The sequence below is a fragment of the Clytia hemisphaerica genome, unplaced genomic scaffold (genome assembly GCF_902728285.1).
Source record: "Clytia hemisphaerica strain Z4C2 unplaced genomic scaffold, Clytia hemisphaerica genome assembly, whole genome shotgun sequence".
In the NCBI taxonomy this organism is placed as follows: domain Eukaryota; kingdom Metazoa; phylum Cnidaria; class Hydrozoa; order Leptothecata; family Clytiidae; genus Clytia; species Clytia hemisphaerica.
In genome coordinates this window covers 110,126-134,981 of record NW_027104433.1, presented here as the reverse complement: position 1 = coordinate 134,981, position 24,856 = coordinate 110,126, and the positions used below count along the sequence as shown (strand labels likewise).

The window sequence follows — 24,856 nt, the reverse complement described above, 5'->3', positions numbered from 1 at the left end:
GATATTTCGACCACCTTGCGTGTCTTTTTCAATTACGTATCTTTTTCAAGTTGTTTGTTTGTTTGTTTCAAAAGTTTTATTTTTAATATTAATATTTATATTTATATAGTGAAGATATGTTATATCTGTCATTGTAGTAAAAGAATAGTATTGATATATAAATAACTGTAGTAAAAGAATAGTATTGATATATAAATAACTCAAACTGATAAAAACGAAAAGAGTGAAGAATATTTTTGTTAATGTATATATATTAATTCATTGAAATATTAAGTCATATAGACATATTTTTTGTTTATAAAAATGATGAATAAAATAGTGATCCAGGATCCAGTCTAAAAACTCACGTAATAGATTTCGTACGTAATAGATAGCTTCTTGCTTAACCTCGCTAGTATGCTAAACCTAAGACAGATCTTTTCTTGGCTTATCAGAAGGAACTATGGGGTAAGTTTTTTAAGCGCATAGTGCGGAAAGGGGTCTGATCCCCTCCTTCTTAAATGATCCCCCTTCTTGACATCCCCCAACCTTTAAAAATGCCTATCCCCCAAGGGTTTTGAGCTAAATTTTTTATGGTAAAAAGGGAGGGGAAACAGTAACGAAAAATTAAGCCTGGTAAATAGAATACCACTTTTTAGTGAAAATAAAGAACTTCCTTTCATGCAGAATAAATTTTATAACAGTGCTGGAAAATAATCTACAATATATGTAAGCCCCCCCTTCTTAAACGATCCCCCCTCCTTGCTACCCCCCCTTTTTAATGAAAATTTTTGACACCCCCCCTTCTTCACCTTTTTGGAAGGTGTCATCCCCCCCCCCCTTAAGAAAGGGGGGGGGGTTCGAACTATGTAAGCGACTGAAACTTGAGTAGGACGGAAATGGATATTTTTTAGCTTTACATGCGCGAAAACTATTGAAATAGAGAATCGGTGAAATTGCTTATCACTCCAAATGACTCATTCTTCAATTCAAAGGGTAAGGGAAGGGAAAAGCGGCAAAGCTATATTTTTGACGATTGAAAATAAACTTCATTTTATCCCATACTGTTAAAATGTTCTAGTGCAATTTTTTTCTGTCAATCAAACTTAAAACACTTCACGACTTCAAGGGGATGAAACTACATCCTCAACTTTGCAGCGGAATTGAAATCGTTTTTTAAAAAGGAAGGTTATACAGCATCCATTTTTCTTATTTTTAAGGATTTGTATTGATAAGGAGTTTATAATGATGAAAAATTTCTCGACAGGCTAGATATGACTCAAGCAGCGAAATGAAAGTTTGAACTTCAAATAAAGTCCGTCTCACAAAATTTAGGATAATCTTTTTTTACCAAGTTCGTGAAAGTGATAACCAGAAGACTACAAAGAAATTTTTTCTGCACTCTCTTCAGATTTCAAACATGTTGCCTTATTTGATCTACCTTAAGGGAAGAAATTTTCGCGGGAACTTAATTTCGCGGTTGGTCAAATTATTTTTTTTCGCGGGAATTTAATTTCGCGGTTCAGCGATTTTTGAAAAATTCGCGGGAATTTAATTTCGCGGTTGCAGGATATTTTTGGCCAAAATCGTTATTAAATAAGCAAAAAACCTGTTTTAGGCTTGAAATAGTACGAATTTGGGGGAATGCGTGAAATAAATTAAATTTCGCGGGAATTTAATTTCGCGGATTGACGATTTTGTAAAATTTCGCGGGAACTTAATTTCGCGGTTTTAGGCAAAATCCGCGAAAACCGCGAAATTTTCTTCCCGCGAAAATTTCTTCCCTTAAGGCATATGATCAAATAGTGTTCTCTTCGCGTAAAGAGAGATATCGAGAGGTTTGCTGCTAATATTTGTGAAAAATGAACATCCAAAGAACCATAAGAAGTAAGACATTAAAAGATGCTCTATCAAATTTTGTTGTTACTCCTATTATCGAATACTGCCATATCATCTCTTTGCGTTGCGTTTGGGATGTCAATGAAGAGGACTTACCTGAGGCTAGTTTCAACATCATCAAAAAGAAAGAAGAAATCGAAGCCAAAATAAATGAATTCGAGGATATTGTGATGTATTTTAGTTGTCTTTGTGCAATGGAGTCTACCGTACTGAGAAAAGAGCTTATCAGGGAGGATCCAGAAAATAGTGGAGATGATTACAAAGACGAATGTTTGATTCCTGGTGAGTGTTTTTTAAACTATTTTTCAACAAGGATACTTATAATTGAGTTAGATATAAGATATCATATGTAAAAAATTGATTTCTGAATTACTCAATTTATTGTTTTTCATAGGAATTTCTTTTTGGATTGGTGTTGTTTGTGCGCAAACCGAAGTTGAGAAGATTGAGCTCGCTTTGAAGAAAAAAATCATGAAGGCTGGACTAGACGTCACAACGTGCAAGCCTATCACTCCTAGAAGTAAGAATATAGATTTATTTTCTCGTTTCTCAGTAGTTTGAAATATTTTGCTTTCAATTAACCCTTTCAGTGCCAGGGTCTTTTTTTCTAAGTTTTTTTTTTAAAATCGCTAGTTCAAACTTTAAGGGCTTATATCTCCTGATCTAGAAAGAATTAGAAGCTCGTATATAGCTCGTTGGATAGCTTAGAGTCTCCTCTTTCTTTTGGGCGCCTTCGGCGCCGCCCGATTGAGGAAGGGCGTGGTGGGCGGCGGCCAAGGGGGGGGGTACGTTGCGCTGCGCGGACCTGACTGAACTGATGGAAAGGTGCCCAGTGGTAAAACTTCAAATCAATTCACTAGAAGACAGAATAAAGTAAAACAGGGCCAAATTTGGAGGTTCTTGGATCACTCGTTGACCAAAAATAGTCAAAAAACGGTCAGAATCTCAAAAAAGTGAATTTTTGTCAATTTTTTGCATTTTTTTGACTTTTTTGCTTAAAATCTCGCTGGAAAGACTCATTTTTGAAATTCTTTTTGCTTGACCATAAAGGACAATCTAATTCCTACGAGTTCGACCAAAAATGACGATTTCTAACTCAAACTGGGCATTACAGGAGGGCTTCGCCCTCCTATATAGCCCATGTCGTATATATACGACATCGGCACTTAAAGGGTTAACAGATTGAAATTATTTTTTAAAATAAATTTCCGTTTACATTTTTTTTATAAGAACATCCAAAATATTTTTGATTAACCTTTTGATTTTGAGCCTAAGAATTTTCTTATTTTCACATTTTTTGAGTATATTTACCAATTTTTCTAAACATTTTGTTTTTTTTAGAGTCTGCAAAGCTTTTAAAATGTTCTTTATTTGCTCTTATAAAAAACATTGAAATACCTCTTTCAAAGTAGGGTTGTGAATAAATTCTCAAAAAATGTATTCATTTGAATTCTTATTCTTCAGACAAAACCAGAAGTAACGAATATTACTCCGCAGCGCTCTTTCAGACATTGAAAGATTACAACCGTAGAGAGATGATCGAGCAAGCATGCAAATTCTACAATCTAAAGCTCTCTGAGGCAACTATGAAGCGTCATAAGGTACGTAATTTCAAACTTATCATCACTCTAAAACAACACGGCTCTCCTTAATAAGAAATATTTATCTTAAAACCAATTGTTTGATTGATTATAAATAAATCCTATAATTCTATATTTCACTGTGTTTTTGATTCCAAACAATCAAGTTTTCAATGTTCAAGATTTTTGTAATGTTTGTTTCATATTTTTAGTCCTCTCTACCGGTGGACGTGAACGTTGTCGGAGAAGACAAGGTACCAGCATCCCTAACCATTCGGCCAACGATACCCATAGACGTGAAGATGAAGCTGTTAAAAGGAATTGACGACATCAAATTTACACGTCTTGCCATCACTATAGTTGACGATTCTGATAGAGGTATGTTTATTTTGAATTTGACATATATTTTTAATATATTCATTTATAACATATATATTTATAACATAATTTAAGAATAAAAATGCTCAAAATACTATTTCCAGGACCTTAGAATTAGATCATATTTAGTGCTAAATTTTAGAACGTTCTTAATGTCCTAAAAACGTTAGATGGACTTCGAAACAACGTTATGTGTTATTTATAACTGAAAGCTTTCAAAAACTAAATTTTAGCCGCTGTACCATCAAAACCTAAGCCACAGAACAAGATTTGTCAAGCCATTGCAGAAATCGATAGGCATATGAAGAAAAAGGGATACGCTATATGTGAAGGTATGGTTTACAAAAAGCCCAAGGAGTGCAAGTTTACTTACGTGATGTGTTCGAAAATAAAGAAGTATCTGATGAGATGTCTGAAAATTACAAAGATTGCCGAGCTGTTGACTCCACATATTGAGAGAGTTACGGAATTGCTGTCTGATCCAGATTGCGGACTGATAACACCAATGACACGACTGTTCAACGTGATTGAAGTTTTGCCACATGGTACATGTTTTTTGATAACAGAAAAGCGTTTTGTAAAAATAAAGAAATTTGCACCAGATCACACACCGAGAACGTTTATTCGATACGAGTATAAGGCTGACCGTTGCTCCTATCCAATTCCGTTCATCCAAGGTAACCTTTTTTTCAAGCTAGGTTCAACATTTTTTCTTTGCTAAAGCGATCTCAAGTGAAAATGTCTTTCAAAAGATAAAATTTTTATTAGATGAATTGAATGTCATTTTTCTAACCAAATCTCTTGACTTTTCAGGTATATTTAACAGTTTTCCCAAGCAGAAGACGAGAGTGCACTTTCTTCAAAAATTCTACCAATTGTTGTTACATAAGATGTTCCCTATCAAAGAACGAAAACTGTTACTACACGGAAAATCAAATTCAGGAAAACCACCTGGTTTCTACACACTACAAGGTAAGAAACACCAAATTTTCCTTTTAATGCATGAACTAAAGATGTTTTCTCGAATGTCGTAAAATCATTTTTCACAATACGTGGTAGAATTTATTACATATGATGTACTCGTTACCTTCTAGGGCTGATTTCAACTGAACACATTGCAGGTGTCACGCAAGAAGGCCGATTCGCTGGCCACATGATAAAAGATTCAACAGAAGTAGTGTTCATGGATGAGTGGACATCCAACTCACTAAGCTGTGAAGACGCCAAGAGAGTTTTACAAGGTATCAATCAAATTAATATATTTTTCGTTGACTGTATTTATTTATTGAACTATTGACTTTTCATGGCAAAACGAGGTTGTTTATCAAGGTTTTGCTGTCTGTTGACATTGTATTATTTGTCTATTTAGGTGGACTTGTAAGGCTTATGATACTTTGCGCAAAGTAACGGAATTCCGTTAAAAATTAAAACCTTCTTCTAATTGGACAAATCCTAGAAAATTTATTCCCAAATGACACATAGAAGTATTCTTTTACATAAATACACATTTTAAGTTTAAAATTCGTTCAAAAAAGGTGGAAAAGGTACACTTTATTAAAAACCCATTTCATGCACTAAACTTTACTTTTCTTCAACACGGGGGTCGTAACGCACAAAAAACGAGATTCGCTCTTTCGAGAGAATTTTCTCAAGTGAATTAATCTCATTGTTGTATACATACTTTGTGTATGATTTTTTTCTCTTCTTGCTTATAGTTGTTTGCACTTTTGTAAGCAAAGCGTTTTGATATAGCTATCAATGATGCAGCGAATAACTAAATAATATATCATTACCAACGTTTTATAGGCTTTGGAGATTTATAAAATTACTTCCTATCCTATCATCAATAAAGTTTTAGAGACATCTTGCATATTTATTTCAAATGTGAAAGACGAAGAAACATTTTGGAACCTTCATTCAGAACCTGATATTTAGCGAAATTCCGTCTTATATCAATAAACTTGAAGTCATTTTACTTTTACAAAGAATGAGACAGGGATGTAAGACTAACTAGCACTTCCATTTACAACTTGATATTTAGCGAAATTCCGTTTTATATCAATAAACTCGAAGTCATTTTACTTTTACAAAGAATGAGACAGGGATGTAAGACTAACTAGCACTTCCATTTACAACTTGATATTTAGCGAAATTCCGTCTTATATCAATAAACTTGAAGTCATTTTACTTTTACAAAGAATGAGACAGGGATGTAAGACTAACTAGTTTTATATCAATAAACTCGAAGTCATTTTACTTTTACAAAGAATGAGACAGGGATGTAAGACTAACTAGCACTTCCATTTACAACTTGATATTTAGCGAAATTCCGTCTTATATCAATAAACTTGAAGTCATTTTACTTTTACAAAGAATGAGACAGGGATGTAAGACTAACTAGCACTTCCATTTACAAATTGATATTTAGCGAAATTCCGTCTTATATCAATAAACTTGAAGTCATTTTACTTTTACAAAGAATGAGACAGGGATGTAAGACTCACTAGTTTTATATCAATAAACTCGAAGTCATTTTACTTTTACAAAGAATGAGACAGGGATGTAAGACTAACTAGCACTTCCATTTACAACTTGATATTTAGCGAAATTCCGTTTTATATCAATAAACTCGAAGTCATTTTACTTTTACAAAGAATGAGACAGGGATGTAAGACTAACTAGCACTTCCATTTACAACTTGATATTTAGCGAAATTCCGTCTTATATATCAATAAACTTGAAGTCATTTTACTTTTACAAAGAATGAGACAGGGATGTAAGACTAACTAGCACTTCCATTTACAACTTGATATTTAGCAAAATTCCGTCTTATATCAATAAACTTGAATTCATTTTACTTTTTCATATAAGGAAACAGATATAAAAGCTAAGGCCAAGTAACTTTCGTTTAGAACTTGATATTTAGAACACCCCTGTCTCGCAGCCCCGGTCGAACTTTTTTCCTCAGTGAGGATAAAAATTCCTATTGGAACCCCAATGGGGATAGAAAATGTATTGTTCCAAGGTTAAAAAATCCACTGGGGATGGGTTTGGAGTGCAATTTTTAAACATGAATTTCGAATTGGTATGAAATCAAAGTCAATTTCACAGTCGGGCTAAAGTTTCAGGGTATTTTCCCACTGGAGACGAAATTTTTGCCAAATTTTCCATTGGGGCTGGGTTCAAAGTTTTTTGATACGAGACGAAATTTCGCTAAATATCAAGTTATAAATGAAGGTTCATTAGTCTTACATCCCTGTCTTATGCAATCAAATAGTAAAATGGCTTCAGAATTTATTGATATAAGACGGAATTTCGCTAAATATCAAGTTGTAAACAAAGTCTTACATCCCTGACTCCTGCAATCAAATAGTAAAATGGCTTCAGAATTTATTGATATAAGACGGAATTTCGCTAAATATCAAGTTGTAAACAAAGTCTTACATCCCTGTCTCTTGCGATCAAATAGTAAAATGGCTTCAGAGTTTACTGATATAAAACGGAATTTCGCTAAATATCAAGTTGTAAACAGTCTTACATCCCTGTCTCTTGCGATCAAATAGTAAAATGGTTTCAGAGTTTATTGATATAAGACGGAATTTCGCTAAATATCAAGTTGTAAACAAAGTCTTACATCCCTGTCTCTTGCGATCAAATAGTAAAATGGCTTCAGAGTTTATTAATATACGACGGAATTTCGCTAAATATCAAGTTGTAAAGAACGTCTAACTTCTTTGTCTCATTCTATGAAATAGCGCAAAGCTTGGCTATAATCTGTAACTTGAAAATTTATAGTTTTTTTCAATAAAATATTTTTTGATTCTTTGATAAATAGAGCAGAAAAGAAATCTTACAGGAGAAGTCTTGAATCTTAATCCATTGATTTTCTTATAAGAAAAATCTTTTTAAAATTGTTTAACAATTTTTGATAAACAAGATCAATTTTTGCAGATATACATTACCCCCTGATTTAAGAAAAAGAGAAAAGAGAAAAAGAACGGAACGAAATTCCGTTACTTTGCGCAAAGTATCATAAGCCGACTTGTAATGCTATCACAGAAGCACAAGGATGCAAGAAAAGTGAAATATATGTCAGGCTTTTACATCACAACAAACAAGAGGCCAAAATTTGGTACGAATACGAACAACCCGAATTCCGATTCATCATCGTCGTCATCAAGTTCTTCTTCTGAAGATGAAAACGATGACAACGTTAGACGCAACAAAGATCACGATGCAGTGTATAATCGTCTCCGTTGTTTTAAAACAAAACCACTCCCAGTGAAGGATTCCAGTGTTGCCAGTAAGTAAAATTGAACTCAAAAATATTATTCATATGTTTGAGTCATTTTGAATTATGCATTCAGAACTTTTTGGTTTGTAATAGATTATTTCTGAATATTGCACGGTTCGATAGGTCTAGTGCAATGGTGACTTCAGCTTTACATAATCGTTTGTTTAATTCTAAAATGCATTTTCCTTTATTTTTTTCTAGCCTGGCTGAGAAATAACTGTATGTATTCCATTACTGTGCAGAAGTCCTAAAAGAAATGCCTCTTTTCGAATCGTGCACGAACGAAGAGCTATTTAGATTAAAGCGAGAGGAACTTCGCACAGGCGCCGTCTTCAACGATTATGATGGTTTAGTCGATCAATTACTGGCAGATTCCGACTTCGAAAGTGAGAGTGCCGGCGAATCAACTTCATCTGAAACGACGTCTGAAGCTGAGTTGACATTCACAGAACACGAGATGGATTTGTATTTCTTGGGAGCTAATGAAAACGACCCTCAGAGATGGGAAAAGAAACATCCACTTTTCACGACACATCCAGATCGCATTGACGAAGCACTATACCAACTTCAAAAGTTGTCTGAGGAGGAGTGGAAAAAAATTCCAATAAATTGTCAAGATTTAAGAGCCATTTTTTTTAAGAGTCTTCAGGGTGTGATTCCTCACCCTCTTGGATTTTGCTGAAATTTAGACCAAATGATCTATCACACAAGAAAATAAGACCCTGAAAATTTCACCTTGATATCTCAAGTAGTTTTGAAGATACAGTGTCTCAAAGATAGGCTACTAAGCCAAAATTGACCCCTAAAAATCATGAACTCTGGTGGGGAGCAGATTTTGAAAGCCAATGAATTTTTATTCAAGTACATTAGAAAGCTGATTTAAAGTGGATTTCAAGAACTTTTTGTAGGGAATCAGAAAAAATCAAATTGAGTCTCCAAAATTTTCCCCGAAAATCTCTAGCACCTCCTGTAGAGGGCTTCAAACTTTGCGTAATCTGGGTTTGGAAGCACTTTTAGCTGGCTGCTGATGGTCCTTGGGACTTTTTCGAAGTAAACTTTTGACCATGGAGTGGTTTACTGGTGGGTTTTGGCCACAAAAATAACATTTTCAGGATTTCCATCTTTGCGTAACCGTCAAAAATGGCCGAAAAAATTGCTATTTTGGCAGACCTGGAGCAAAATTCAAGATGGCGTATCTTTTTAAGGCAACACCAAATTTTTTTGAAATTTTCAGCAAGGCTTCCTTAGTAGGTCTAGTTTATAGCCTCAAAAAAATCTCAATGGGCTTTTGAAGTCTCTTAAAGATATGATCGATTGAAAATTAGCTTAACTTCGTTGTTTTCTCCCTCGTAAAATGCTAAATCAGGCCCACTTAAGGGCTCTAACAGGATAATTTTTGTCAAAATATTGGTTGATCTTCTCTAGCCAACTTATCATTGGCATTAGGGGAACAACTGAAAAAGATTTCAGGTCATTTCCATCAACAGATGACATTTTATGACTGTTTCTTTATTTTTAAGTACAGAATATGTAAAAAAATGAGACTGGCATCTGGCCTTTCCTACCATTCCAGAGCCCATATTTCCAGGAAACGCCTCAACCTTTCACAGTTTGGTGAATAATAATCTTAAATATAAGCAGGCTACTTCGACTTAATGAGTTTAACAGTACTTAATTCCTATTCAAAAACTTTTTAGACTCATTCAGAAATCCTACTTTGACAATAATTTGCGCTTTACCGCAAAATTTCTAAGTCCAAGTGTCGTGATTAGCTTTTAGACTGTCCAATATCTCTATAATAGTGTACACTAACAGTCTTACTTGTTGATTCTTAAATAACTAGGCAACATTACTAGGGTGATAATTTATGAGATACTGCAAACAATGCTGTTTAAATCTTCTGGACAAGAAATATTGGACAGTCTAAAGCTAATCAAAACACTTGGACTTAGAAATTTTGCGGTAAAGCGCAAATTATTGTCAAAGTAGGATTTCTGAATGAGTCTAAAAAGTTTTTGAATAGGAATTAAGTACTGTTAAACCCATTTAGTTGAAGTAGCCTGCTTATATTTAAGATTATTATTCACCAAACTGTGAAAGGTTGAGGCGTTTCCTGGAAATATGGGCTCTAGAATGGTAGGAAAGGCCAGATGCCAGTCTCATTTTTTTACATATTCTGTACTTAAAAATAAAGAAACAGTCATAAAATGTCATCTGTTGATGGAAATGACCTGAAATCTTTTTCAGTTGTTCCCCTAATGCCAATGATTAGTTGGCTAGAGAAGATCAACCAATATTTTGACAAAAATTATCCTGTTAGAGCCCTTAAGTGGGCCTGATTTAGCATTTTACGAGGGAGAAAACAACGAAGTTAAGCAAATTTTCAATCGATCATATCTTTAAGAGACTTCAAAAGCCCATTGAGATTTTTTTGAGGCTATAAACTAGACCTACTAAGGAAGCCTTGCTGAAAATTTCAAAAAAATTTGGTGTTGCCTTAAAAAGATACGCCATCTTGAATTTTGCTCCAGGTCTGCCAAAATAGCAATTTTTTCGGCCATTTTTGACGGTTACGCAAAGATGGAAATCCTGAAAATGTTATTTTTGTGGCCAAAACCCACCAGTAAACCACTCCAGGTCAAAAGTTTACTTCAAAAAAGTCCCAAGGACCATCAGCAGCCAGCTAAAGTGCTTCCAAACCCAGATTACGCAAAGTTTGAAGCCCTCTACAGGAGGTGCTAGAGATTTTCGGGGAAAATTTTGGAGACTCAATTTGATTTTTTCTGATTCCCTACAAAAAGTTCTTGAAATCCACTGTAAATCAGCTTTCTAATGTACTTGAATAAAAATTCATTGGCTTTCAAAATCTGCTCCCCACCAGAGTTCATGATTTTTAGGGGTCAATTTTCGCTTAGTAGCCCATCTTTGAGACGTTGTATCTTCAAAACTACTTGAGATATCAAGGTGAAATTTTCAGAGTCTTATTTTCTTGTGTGATAGATCATTTGGTCAAAATTTCATCAAAATCTAAGAGGGTGAGGTATCAGACTTTCTTTATTCTGAAGGTTTTTAAAAAAAATGGCTCTTAACACGGTAAGATGGCTTCAATTAATCTCAGGAATTTTTTCACAATACAAAATCGAGCCACCGTGTTTGACAAAATAGCTAATTACATTTAATAGATAAAAACGGACAGCCCGTATTCCGGGATTCTGCTATGGCCCTGGTAAATACCTAGAAAATCAATAGAATAAACATTCTAAAAGACTTTACCCTTTTCACTTTTAGCTACAATATCAGAAAAGCCAACAATTGGGATGGAATCGACAGCTTTTACACTGAATGGCTCAGACGTCAGAGTGCCGGAGGGTCGTCAAAAACCACATCAACTGACAAACGTAATGATAAAGATTGTCCACTCAAGCGTCGTCTTCAAAAAGATGGAATACTAGACCAGCACCGTTCTTCTGATAGCAGTGACCTCGAAGAAGCACTCACACAACCAAAGAAAAAGAGGTTGAAAATCGCCAACGCGATTCAAATCACCGATTCTGAGAGCGAAACACCAAACGCAATAACCAAACGCTATTTAGCAGAAATATTGGACCGACCTAGCGTCGAGCTCAGTGACTTTACTGATAGTTCATCACACGATTCAATTGATGTAAAGCCTCTTCTACGATTCAAACAAGCAAATATGGACAATGAAGTGGTAACAATATCTACAGATGAAGAAGATGATAAATCCAAAGTTCCAAAATTGTTCAGTGCTAACGTTAGCGTACCATATGAAGAGGCTCTGCTTATATCATCCTCTGACGAAGAAAATACTAATTGAAAAATTCAGTGTTCGCTTAATTCTGTTTTCCCTTTTCCCAACTGACTTTAACGATAGGCTTTGTCAATTTCTACAGTTGTTACTCGTTGTTACCCGTTGTTACTCGTTGTTACCTGTTGTTACACTTTTTCTCGAACTAAGTCAAATAGGCCGAAAAAGTTTAAGTCCAGACTCGAAAGTGCCTCTTGTTACTCGTTGTTACCCGTTGTTACTCGTTGTTACCTGTTGTTACACTTTTTCTCGAACTAAGTCAAATTGACCGAAAAAGTTTAAGTCCAGAATCGAAAGTGCCTCTTGTTACTCGTTGTTACCCGTTGTTACCCGTTATTACCTGTTGTTACACTTTTTCTCGAACTAAGTCAAAAAGGCCGAAAAAGTTTAAGTCCAGAATCGAAAGTGCCTCTTGTTACTCGTTGTTACCCGTTGTTACCCGTTGTTACCTGTTGTTACACTTTTTCTCGAACTAAGTCAAATAGGCCGAAAAAGTTTAAGTCCAGAATCGAAAGTGCCTCTTGTTACTCGTTGTTACCCGTTGTTACTCGTTGTTACCTGTTGTTACACTTTTTCTCGAACTAAGTCAAAAAGGCCGAAAAAGTTCAAGTCCAGAATCGAAAGTGCCTCTTGTTACTCGTTGTTACCCGTTGTTACCTGTTGTTACACTTTTTCTCGAACTAAGTCAAATAGGCCGAAAAAGTTTAAGTCCAGAATCGAAAGTGCCTCTTGTTACTCGTTGTTACCTGTTGTTACACTTTTTCTCGGACTTGAACTTTTTAGACCTATTCGACTTAGTTCGAGAAAAAGTGTAACAACAGGTAACAACGAGTAACAACGGGTAACAACGAGTAACAAGAGGCACTTTCGATTCTGGACTTAAACTTTTTCGGTCAATTTGACTTAGTTCGAGAAAAAGTGTAACAACAGGTAACAACGGGTAACAACGGGTAACAAGAGGCACTTTCGATTCTGGACTTAAACTTTTTCGGCCTATTTGACTTATTTCGAGAAAAAGTGTAACAACAGGTAACAACGAGTAACAACGGGTGAGAAGAATTAGAAGTAGCTAAATCTAAAAATGAAAACGCCCACTTTCATAATACAAAAGGAAAAAAAGAAGAATAGGTCAGGGTTGGCTTTTCATTTTTTTTTTCTTTTTCGATTTTGAAATATCATTTACTATCTTTTCCAAATCTATTTCCAACATGGATTTCTCAAGCTCATCCTCATTGTTATCCAATGGTACCAAGCTTGTGGTTGAAGTCGATAAGACTTTAATTGAAATATTGTCCAATTCATTGTCAGTGCTGAGTTCAATAATGTTTGTATTTTTGTTTTCTGTTGAAGATTTTTCGTCACTCGATAAAAGACACATTCCCTCTCGTGGATCCCTTTTCAAAGTTGCTCTTTTAAATTTTCTTTTCCGTTTGTAACCTCTATTTAATTTTTCACACAAAGTCGAGTCAGACTCACTGGACGACGTAGAACTGTATTCCATTTTCATTAAGTTTTCTTAAAAAAAATGCAGAAATGAATTTAACACAGCATTGATTCCTAGTGCTTGAAAATTTAATATCGAATTGAAAACATATAAGATTTTGACCTCAAAATTTTTTTACAATGTTTTACGTACTACAAAGAACGCTATTATACAGTACAAGAGTAAAGCAACCATAAAAATTCATAAATTAAAACAAAAATGAAAAAATAATTCATTTTTTGAGGAGTTTTTTAAAAGCAGCAGAATCAGCACGTACCCTCAACGAATCACGGGTTCTTGATTGGTGGAAATCAAAAGCCTTATCTCGAATAATGGCAGCCCAGTTCTTGTCACCATGTCTTTTGATACCTTTTAAAAGCATATTATCTTCCATTGGCGAGAACTTAACTTTCTTGTTACCAGCCTCCTTCGAGGCGATCTCCCTTTTGACAGTGACACTATTGCTAATCTTTGTCTTGTCATACATGGGTCGTTTTTGAGAGCGAACAGGTGTCGATGCTTTAACTGAGCTAATAATTTCCATTTGAACGTCAGTAGAATCATCAGGACTGGCGTTTGAATTACCAACTGAAGAACACATATTTTGTACACGCTGCATAATATTGTTTACCTCTCTACATTGGGCATCTAAGTTATTGGACTCAAAGTTTTCTTCGTCCGTTTCAACAATGAAAGGGGTAGCACTACTATTAGCATTGTTCGAAGAAGAAGGTCCGGCCATTTGGTTGAGATTCATAGGGGAGGAAGATTTCGATATTGATGTTAAATCTCTAATTACCTCAGAAATTGCCTCTTGTTGATCTGTTCGTGCTGCTCCTAGCATTTTCTCCATGCACTTTTGTCCTTGTGTTACCACTATTCTCGATTGCTTCTTTTTGTAGTGTACCTTCGCAACATCTGAACTGTGTTTTTGGTCTTCAGAAATGATTTCTTGTTCTGATTTCGATAATCTATCTGCACTTGCAGTCTCAACGATCTGTCGATATCGAGTTGGATGAATGTACTTTCCTATAGCTTTATGTACAAGTAGAGTCATGGCAGTAGTTAAAGATTTGTATTGGTGTCCTGTCGTAGATACTAGCAGATAATCACAAGTTGGACTCATTAGTGGTCGTACGAAGTCTATATACGTGTCGAGTACGGTGAATACGTCCTCGGTTAAGATGAGGGTGTCAAAAAGGTATTTACCTGCAGTCTTGAATTCTCTTTGATCAACAAACCCGTCTGTTTTCTTGGCTTTTTCGATCATTTGCAAGGTTAAATACTGAAATGTCATAGGTCGGCTGCACTCCACTCTCAGGAACAAAAACGTAGTGATGAAACGAGTACAAAATGTCAAGTCCTGCTTGTTTGGTAGGGGTTCTTGGACATTTATTGATGATATCTCTGTAGTGCATGATGTGATACGGGATTACTCTTTCCATTTCTTCAAGGCTCGCCCAACTATCTCGACCAATCAAATTTTCCAAATCAAAGTTTCGGGTGCTGTCGAGTCGTTTTTTCTTTCTCAAGTTTTCTTTAGCTCTTCTTAAGTAGACTTCGGTGATTGTGAAACATCTCAATTTGTTATCATTGATCCCAAATGCTTTTTTATAATCCATTAAATCTGATATAGCTTTTACGTAGTTCAATGCTCCTGAAGAAGACATTTTCCATTCTTCTTCTAAAACAGTCAAAAACTTTAGTATTATAGTTGTCGAGCCTAAACAACAATCAACAAGTTCATAAGATAAAGGAGCTAGTGACTCGTTGTCACCAGTACTGTTCATCAAAAACTTCATAGCGCGTTTAGCTACCTGTTTCGCTTCTCTATCATGTTTACCTCCTCCACAAGTAGTGGTTAGCCATTTATAAAACGCATTTCCTATTCCTTCGTCAATTGAATAGTATGGCTTTGAACTGGTTGAAGCCTTTCTCTGGACAGCAGGCTGGTTTAGTTCAACTTCTTCCCTTTTCACCTCTGGTTGCTCGTCAAAATAATAGTACCAAGGATGTTTGTTGTCTATATGTTTTCGTAAACCTCTTTTACTTTCAAAGTCTGAATGTAGGCATAGCTTTGCTGGACAAGTGAATTTACCTTTTTCGTTTTCATCGAATGACAACTTTCTTTTCCCGTTAGCTGAACCATTGATCGAATGCCAGTCTACGAAGAGCACTCTTCTGCGAGCCATTCTCGCCCTTGATGAATAAGTTTAATAAGAGGACCTTTTTATATCATTTAGATTTTGCTTTGATTACTAAATGCAGGGGGTCATCTTTTATATTCGATCCAAATTATTTTGGAACCTTTGGAAAATTTGCTTTTTCATTGGCTCTTTCATTAACCGGGGGAAGTAAGCATTTTATCATTCTACCGCCTTTTCCTTCTCTAAGGAATTCAACATAATGTGAACCATAACCCTTTTTGTTCTTAAACTTTGGAGTATTTACGAACAATAAAGGATTACTATGATTTAGACCAGTTAGACTGTTAGTGTCGAAAAGGACCTTTTAGTAAGAAAGAAAATGATTTCTTAAAATAAAAACTTTTTGTTCCTACAAATACATTAAACTGTAGTAAAAATAAACGATAAAACTGTTCTTTTGATAACAATTAAATTAGGTACATAATCTTCCAATGCCCAAGGAATCAAATTATACCTTACATGAAAAGAATACTCTTTTCCCAACGGCAATAACGAATTTAATCCTTTTTCTATTGTACATATCGAAACCCGCATTAAGGTATTAATTATTCCTTAATAAAAGTGTACAAATGCAACCCATGCCAAAAGGAACGATTTATTCTGCTCAACGGATTAGAATAGGTGGATTAACTTCTCTCGTTGCTCCCAAGAGAGATCCATTGTCTTCTCATTGTTACAAGAAAAATCTGTAAATGACTGTGCGCACACCTCGTTTAGTTTTTTCATTGTTTTTATAAGAACAATTTTCCAATTTATACAGTTTCGAAAACGAATTTGTCCTATGATTCGATCAATTTTGATGATTTTGCAAATATTTTAAATCCTGCACCTAAGTTTTAGCATCAACAAACGCTAGACCAGTTTTAATGTAAATTTTTAATCTTTTGTCAATGGCAATCTTCAGATAAGTGAAAATTAACGTATGGTCTATAACTAAGAAACTATCGATGGGTCACGAATGGGTTGCATACTGGTGAAAGAAGACTGTATTTAGAATTAGGAAAATAAATTTCAAATTATTTGGCTAATTTCTGCATTGGATAGAAAGGGCTAAAAAAGTGCATTTTCTAATTTAAAATGTACCACGTGATACGTAATGACCAATGAAAATGTTGAAAGTAATGATTTTTTACAACTTTTTTACAACTTATCAAGTTTTAATTGCTAGCAAACTCGTAAAAAAGTTTGATAACCTAACGAGGAGTGTTTTCTATGAGTTCTTAATCCACCTATTCTAATCCGTTGTTCTGCTCATTAAGAAGAACAAATCTTTCTCCGCGGTGATAATAAACTGTTCCCTGATCAATATGAACAGTTTATGTTACGCGCAAAGGAAACAAATAGGGTGATTAATAAAACTCGCTTTGTTCTCTTTATAGAGGACTTGTTTGTTCTCAAAAAGAGAACGAAAGTGAACAGAGCGTACTCCCCTAGAGAAAACGTTCTCAAACAGTTCACTTTGGAACAGATTGGATAACAAATTTAAGTTCCTTTGTTGTACACCGCATAGTAAAATTGTGTTGATTATTTTGAGATTCGTTCAATAGACACAATTCCTTAAGTAGCATAAAAGAAGTATAATTCTCAAGAGTGAATGTTTTATTACAGATGTGATTTCTTTGTTAAAGTGATTAAAATTTGTGAAAAAAATGAGGAAAGTAGTTCACAAAAAAGTATAAAATCAACTACATTAAGGTACTGTAACCTGGCCATTTTTCATCAATATATTAAAAGCTCTTCGATTTTTCTCTTTCAGGAAGTCATGCCCCTGAAAGTAGTTTTGTCGTTCATTTTGCTCACAAACGTCGTGAAGTCCATGGACTACAATTGGATCGGCATTTATTCCATTTGTGATGCAGACCAAAATAATACAGAAGGGATATTTATCGAAGCTCAGAATTACAGTGAAATTATTGGAAACTTAACCATTGACTATGCTACATATCTAAAGGGTTTGTTTCCCGCTGTATTTGGTATCGAATTCAAAGATAAGAGTACCTATATAGCCTACAAAGTCTGTAATAATCATACGAAGTTATCATCTGTAGTGAGTGAGATCCTACTTGATTCAAAGTATGCAATTTTCGATCCTTCCAAAGAATTGAACGATTCAAATGTCATGTTGATATACACATATTTACCGAGCAGGATGAATCAATTTGTATTGGAAATTTTTTCCTTCGTAAATATTCCAGTCCATATATTCCAACTTGAGGAATACAGCGACGGTTCGTATTTACCGTTCTATTACAAAGAGTGGGTACAAAATCTCGTCCAACTATCTGACCGTTTACAATGGGAAGATTTGTTTCTGGTTTACATAACAACGAAAGAAGATGACGTCTATCCTTACCAACCTTATTACAATCACAGTATCAATGAATTTGTAGAACAGCGTAAGTGCATACAACTCCACAAAGTGAATGAAGATGAAATTTACTACAACAATTACTTTAATTCAACTTGGTTTGAAGGTCACACGAAGCCTGCAGTGGTACTGTTTGGCAGTGGAAAATCAACTTACAGTTCACTTTATTTCCTGACGAAGAGTCTTCAAAAACTCTTGAAGAATGATACCCCTATCCTTACACACGACGTTATGATAGATGACTTAAAGTCTTTCCAAAATTACGAGAATATTTACCCCTACTTTCTCAATGTACAAAGCGAAAAGAAAATTTCTCTGAAAAATGACTTTTTGAAAACACCTTTTTGGAGAATCTATCCAAGGTCACCATATTCAGAAACAACTATACAAAAAGTATCAAGTTTGAAGCCATATATAATGCAAGAAATAAATATGATACAAGGATTTATTCTTCAAAAACTTGTGAATTTATTTATGGTTTTATCTTACATGCCGCATAACCCATCACGCGCCATTTCCATTTTGAATCAACATAGAAGACAATTTAAAACAATCATTGAAAAACATCTCAATTCACAACAAGTCAACAGCGTGGTACACGCAGCAATATTCAGATCTGTCACCCTAGAACATTTCTTTAGCATTCGCAATTCGACATATTTCAAAACAGAATGTCCACAACCCATATGTGGACCTGGCAGGTATAAAGTGTACGGTGAAATACCAGGAGGTTATGGATATCGATGTGATTTATGTCCTGTCAATCATTACAAGTCCGTTATTAGTGATGGTGGATGTCAACCATGTCGTGGAAAGCTCAGTATTGATAATGGACTGCGCACAGACTGTATTGACCCTTATAAAGACGAGTATCCAAACGTTTGGGAAAGTCCTCTGTTTCAAGTTTTACTCGGTATTGACATAGCTGGAATGGTTTTAGGAGCAGCAACTTTAGCTTTGTTCCTGAAAAAACGAGATACGCCAGTCGTTGCGATGTCTGATTTGAAAATCTCATCATTACATTTAATAGCGATCGTCAGTATCTATTTGGTTTCGATCCTTCTGTATATTCTCAATCCTTCATTGGTGATTTGTAACTTGAGAATTATATTGGTGAGTGTGGGCTATGTTTTCAGTGTTAGTTTACTTTTCATTAAATCACATAAAGTGTTGACAGCTTTTCTCAGCAAAGTTCCTATCACGGAAAAAGAAGTGAGAAACACAAAGTGTCAACAGATATTTTTCATCATCACATCAATCGCTATTACAAATGCTATCTTTGTTGTCACTTATATCGCAAAGTCACCTTTGGCATCGTATTTGGATGATGCAAGCATGAAACGAGTTCATTACTGCGATACAAGTTTCCACATCAATGCTATCATTAGTTTTGTTATGATTGTGCAATTTGGTTGTTTCGTACAAGCCTTTCGTGGAAGGAATCTACCATGCGTTATGAATGATGGAATGTCTTTGGTTTATATTTCTTTTGCTTCAATCGTCATGTTTACAGTCATGTTCGTCATTGTACCGTTCCAAAAAGACGCGAGGAAGGAACTTTACCAGTATTTAACAGTGACGGTTAATACCTTCATTGCTCTCATTTTAATGTACACTTATCGAGCACTTCGTATGGTTTTATACCCGGATAAGAACACAAGACAATATTTTCATCAAAAACGATTTTCAAATATCCGGGAAAGTGCCAATGAAATTACCCTTCGCTAAACCACACAACAATCATTGACACATTGGTATCTTGACATTTGTCAATCGCAGTATATTCATTGACCGTACTTAAAGGGACAATAAGTTATAGCCGAAGGCTACCGGAACGAAACTCTTATGAAGGATTTAAAGCCACTTATTTCCTACATATATTGCACAGCCCGCCTGGTGTTCATACAAACACTGGATTAACGACATTCATCGTCGAAATTAGAAAAATGTAAAACACGAAAACAAAAATATGCTAGATTTAATTTTCGTAATTCGAAATGCACCGCAAATTTTAAGACTTCACTTTTTCTGCTTGGGAAAAGTTTAAGATTCGCCACTAAGCTTCGGCCTGAAACTCAATGGTCAGGGACCTCTTCTTGAGACCAATAACTACGATTCTCGAGTGAAATTCTTTTGGAACATTTGAAAAAGTCTTTTTTAAGAGGAAGGGTAAGTAAATAAGAGACTAGTACAATTGCTTAAAGTAGAAGTGAAATTTTACGAACTCTGTTTTGATAACAACATATGAGAGAATAGAGTTTTAATCGTCAAAGAAACCAACCACAACAGTAATTGATCGAAAACTCCTTTTCATCTTCTTGAATGGATATGTATTATTTCATAATACCAAAAGAATTACATTGAAAAGATGAAAACAACCCGAGGATATCAGAAATGATGATGTAGAATAAGTCTTTATTTAAAAAGTTATAAGTTTTTATTTTCATAAATTTTAATTTCAGTGTTGATTGCTAATTTCTTAACTCTAGTACAAGGTGTTTTAAAAATTCGACATACTATCTAATATATAGTTTGATCAGCTTTTTTTATTTAAAAATTAAAATAAAACCCATAGAAGCCTTGCTAAATAAAATTTGCTTTTATTAATAGTTTAGCATAATTTACGGGAAAAAAATAAGATTTAGCTGAAACTTTCTCCAGACCTTCTCTATAGGATGCTTATACCTTAGAAAAAAATCCCCTAAAACCCCACTGGTGGAACATCCCTTTTTTGGGCAATTTCTATTTTCCCCAGGCAAAATCCTAAGGGTGAAATTTTTTGAAAATTTCAAACTTATCTATAGACAATATCATGTATACCATTCGAAAGCTCTCGAAAAACTATATAGAAGACTTTTAAACGGTTATAGCCGATTTCCTTACCTAACTCGAGATATTTCATGCACAAGTTCCACTTTTCACAACATTTTGGTCTATAATTGACCATAAATAGCATCTTCTGAGTCTTGTTATTTATGTTGTCAATTTTTTTAGTTTCGCCGTTGACAAATAAAAGGAAAATCTAAATGACACTAATGGGCTTCCGTAGTTTGGATCTTCTATTGCACTTCGAGTAGATGTTTATGGAAGCAAAATCAAAATTACCGGCCATCAACATATATTTCAAAAATGTAACAAAAATAATTGAATGTTCATGTCTTTTCACTTAAGCAACGGCCCCGTCAGCAAAATTGTTCCAAGAATTCTCATGCAAAATTGTCAGAAAAGAAAAGTAGAACATTAAAATCATTGAGGTGAAAATTATGTTCTTACAAAAAAAAAAAATACTATAATTAGGAACGCAAACAAACGGCTATCTTCGTAAACAGTGAAATAATTACAGTATGCTAAACCTAAGACAGATCTTTTCTTGGCTTATCAGAAGGAACTATGGGGTAAGTTTTTTAAGCGACTGAAACTTGAGTAGGAGGGAAATGGATATTTTTTAGCTTTACATGCGCGAAAACTATTGAAATAGAGACTCGGTGAAATTGCTTATCACTCCAAATGACTCATTCTTCAATTCAAAGGGCAAGGGAAGGGAAAAGCGGCAAAGCTATATTTTTGACGATTGAAATTTAACTTCATTTTTATCCCATACTGTTAAAATGTTCTAGTGCAAACTTTTTCTTTCAATCAAACTTAAAACACTTCACGACTTCAAGGTGATGAAACTATATCCTTAACTCTGCAGCGGAATTGAGTTTTTGAAAAGGAAGGTTATACAGCATCCATTTTTCTCATTTTGAAGGATTTGTATTGATAAGGAGTTCATAATGATGAAAAATTTCTCGACAGGCTAGATATGTGTCAAACAGCGAAATGAACGTTTGAACTTCAAATAAAGTCCGTTTCACAAAATTTAGTATAATTTTGTTTACCAAGTTCGTGAAAGTGATAACCAGAAGACTATAAAGAAATAAAAACTTTTCTGCACTCTCTCAGATTTCAAACATGTTGCCTTATTTGATCTACTGTAACCTGGCCATAAATTTTTCATCATTATATTAAAAGTTCTTCTACATTATAAGCTTTTTTCTCTTTCAGGAAGTCATGCCCCTGAAAGTAGTTTTGTCGTTCATTTTGCTCACAAACGTCGTGAAGTCCATAGACTACAATTGGATTGGCATTTATTCCATTTGTGATGCAGACCAAAATAATACAGAAGAGATATTTATCGAGGCTCAGAATTACAGTGAAATTATTGGAAATTTAACCATTGACTATGCTACATATCTAAAGGGTTTGTTTCCCGTTGCATTTGGTATCGAATTCAAAGATAAGAGTACCTATATAGCCTACAAAGTCTGTAATAATCATACGAAGTTATCATCTGTAGTGAGTGAGATCCTACTTGATTCAAAGTATGCAATTTTCGATCCTTCCAAAGAATTGAACGATTCAAATGTCATGTTGATATACACATATTTACCGAGCAGGATGAATCAATTTGTATTGGATATTTTTTCCTTCGTAAATATTCCAGTCCATATATTCCAACTTGAGGAATACAGCGACGGTTCGTATTTACCGTTCTATTACAAAGAGTGGGTACAAAATCTGGTCCAACTATCTGACCGTTTACAATGGGAAGATTTGTTTCTGGTTTACATAACAACGAAAGAAGATGACGTCTATCCTTACCAACCTTATTACAATCACAGTATCAATGAATTTGTAGAACAGCGTAAGTGCATACAACTCCACAAAGTGAATGAAGATGAAATTTACTACAACAATTACTTTAATTCAACTTGGTTTGAAGGCCACACAAAGCCTGCAGTGGTACTGTTTGGCAGTGGAAAATCAACTTACAGTTCACTTTATTTCCTGACGAAAAGTCTTCAAAAACTCTTGAAGAATGACACCCCTATCCTTACACACGACCTTATGATAAATGACTTAGAATCTTTCCAAAATTACGGGAATATTTACCCTTATTTTCTCAATGTACAAAGCGAAAAGAGAATTTCTCTGAAAAATGACATTTTGAAAACCACTTTTTGGAGAATCTATCCAAGGTCACCATATTCAGAGACAACTATACAAAAATTATTGAGTTTGAAGCCGTATATAATGCAAGAAATAAACATGATACAAGGATTAATTTTTCAAAAACTTGTGAATTTATTTATGATTTTATCTTACATGCCACATAACCCATCGCGCGCCATTTCCATGTTGAATCAACAGAGAAGACAGTTTAAAACAATTATTGAAAAACATCTCAATTTACACCAGGTCAATAAAGTGGTACACGCAGCAATGTTCAGATCTGTCACCCTAGAACATTTCTTTAGCATTCGCAATTCGACATATTTCAAAACAGAATGTCCACAACCTATATGTGGACCTGGCAGGTATAAAGTGTACGGTGAAATACCAGGAGGTTATGGATATCGATGTGATTTATGTCCTGTCAATCATTACAAGTCAGTTATTGGTGATGATGGATGTCTACCATGTCGTGGAAAGCTCAGTATAGATAATGGACTGCGCACAGGATGTATTGACCCTTATAAAGACGAGTATCCAAACCTTTGGGAAAGTCCTCTGTTTCAAGTTTTACTCGGTATGGACATAGCTGGAATGGTTTTAGGAGCAGCAACGTTAGCTTTGTTTCTGAAAAAACGAGAAACGCCAGTCGTTGTGATGTCTGATTTGAAAATCTCATCATTACATTTAATAGCGATCGTCAGTATCTATTTGGTTTCGATCCTTCTGTATATTCTCAATCCTTCATTGGTGATTTGTAACTTGAGAATTATATTGGTGAGTGTAGGCTATGTTTTCAGTGTTAGTTTACTTTTCATTAAATCACATAAAGTGTTGAGAGCTTTTCTCAGCAAAGTTCCTATAACGGAAAAAGAAGTGAGAAACACAAAGTCTCAACAGATATTTTTCATCATCGCATCAATCGCTATTACAAATGCTATCTTTGTTGTCACTTATATCGCAAAGTCACCTTTGGCATCGTATTTGGATGATGCAAGCATGAAACGAGTTCATTACTGCGATACAAGTTTCCACATCAATGCTATCATTAGTTTTGTTATGATTGTGCAATTTGGTTGTTTCGTACAAGCCTTTCGTGGAAGGAATCTACCATGCGTTATGAATGATGGAATGTCTTTGGTTTATGTTTCTTTTGCTTCAATCGCCATGTTTACAGTCATGTTCGTCATTGTACCGTTCCAAAAAGACGCGAGGAAGGAACTTTACCAGTATTTAACAGTGACGGTTAATACCTTCATTGCTCTCATTTTAATGTACACTTATCGAGCACTTCGTATGGTTTTATACCCGGATAAGAACACAAGACAATATTTTCATCAAAAACGATTTTCAAATATCCGGGAAAGTGCCAATGAAATTACCCTTCGCTAAACCACACAACAATCATTGACACATTGGTATCTTGACATTTGTCAATCGCAGTATATTCATTGACCGTACTTAAAGGGACAATAAGTTATAGCCGAAGGCTACCGGAACGAAACTCTTATGAAGGATTTAAAGCCACTTATTTCCTACATATATTGCACAGCCCGCCTGGTGTTCATACAAACACTGGATTAACGACATTCATCGTCGAAATTAGAAAAATGTAAAACACGAAAACAAAAATATGCTAGATTTAATTTTCGTAATTCGAAATGCACCGCAAATTTTAAGACTTCACTTTTTCTGCTTGGGAAAAGTTTAAGATTCGCCACTAAGCTTCGGCCTGAAACTCAATGGTCAGGGACCTCTTCTTGAGACCAATAACTACGATTCTCGAGTGAAATTCTTTTGGAACATTTGAAAAAGTCTTTTTTAAGAGGAAGGGTAAGTAAATA

General features: G+C 34.8%; 2 protein-coding genes across 2 annotated transcripts in view; one reads left to right on the top strand and one right to left on the bottom strand.

Moving 5' to 3' along the window:
* The window catches only part of LOC136820694 (DNA-(apurinic or apyrimidinic site) endonuclease 2-like), a 54,628-nt gene that overhangs the window by 9,859 nt on the left and 19,913 nt on the right, over window positions 1–24,856 (bottom strand). The gene's annotated exons all lie outside the window — the stretch shown is intronic.
* Window positions 1,805–3,948, top strand: LOC136820724 (uncharacterized). The gene is made up of 5 exons (XM_067076947.1): window positions 1,805–2,160; window positions 2,273–2,398; window positions 3,343–3,479; window positions 3,671–3,836; window positions 3,941–3,948. The coding sequence occupies exons 1-5, from the start codon at window positions 1,842–1,844 to the stop codon at window positions 3,946–3,948; spliced, it is 756 nt and encodes a 251-aa protein (XP_066933048.1). The 5' UTR covers window positions 1,805–1,841.

What these genes read in the sequence shown, in the direction of transcription:
- LOC136820724 (XM_067076947.1), top strand. Translation starts at nt 1,842, where the DNA reads ATGAACATCCAAAGAACCATAAGAAGTAAGACATTAAAAGATGCTCTA. An exon ending in AGACGAATGTTTGATTCCTG is followed by an intron (nt 2,161 to 2,272) that starts GTGAGTGTTTTT and finishes TGTTTTTCATAG; the next exon opens with GAATTTCTTTTTGGATTGGT. An exon ending in CAAGCCTATCACTCCTAGAA is followed by an intron (nt 2,399 to 3,342) that starts GTAAGAATATAG and finishes CTTATTCTTCAG; the next exon opens with ACAAAACCAGAAGTAACGAA.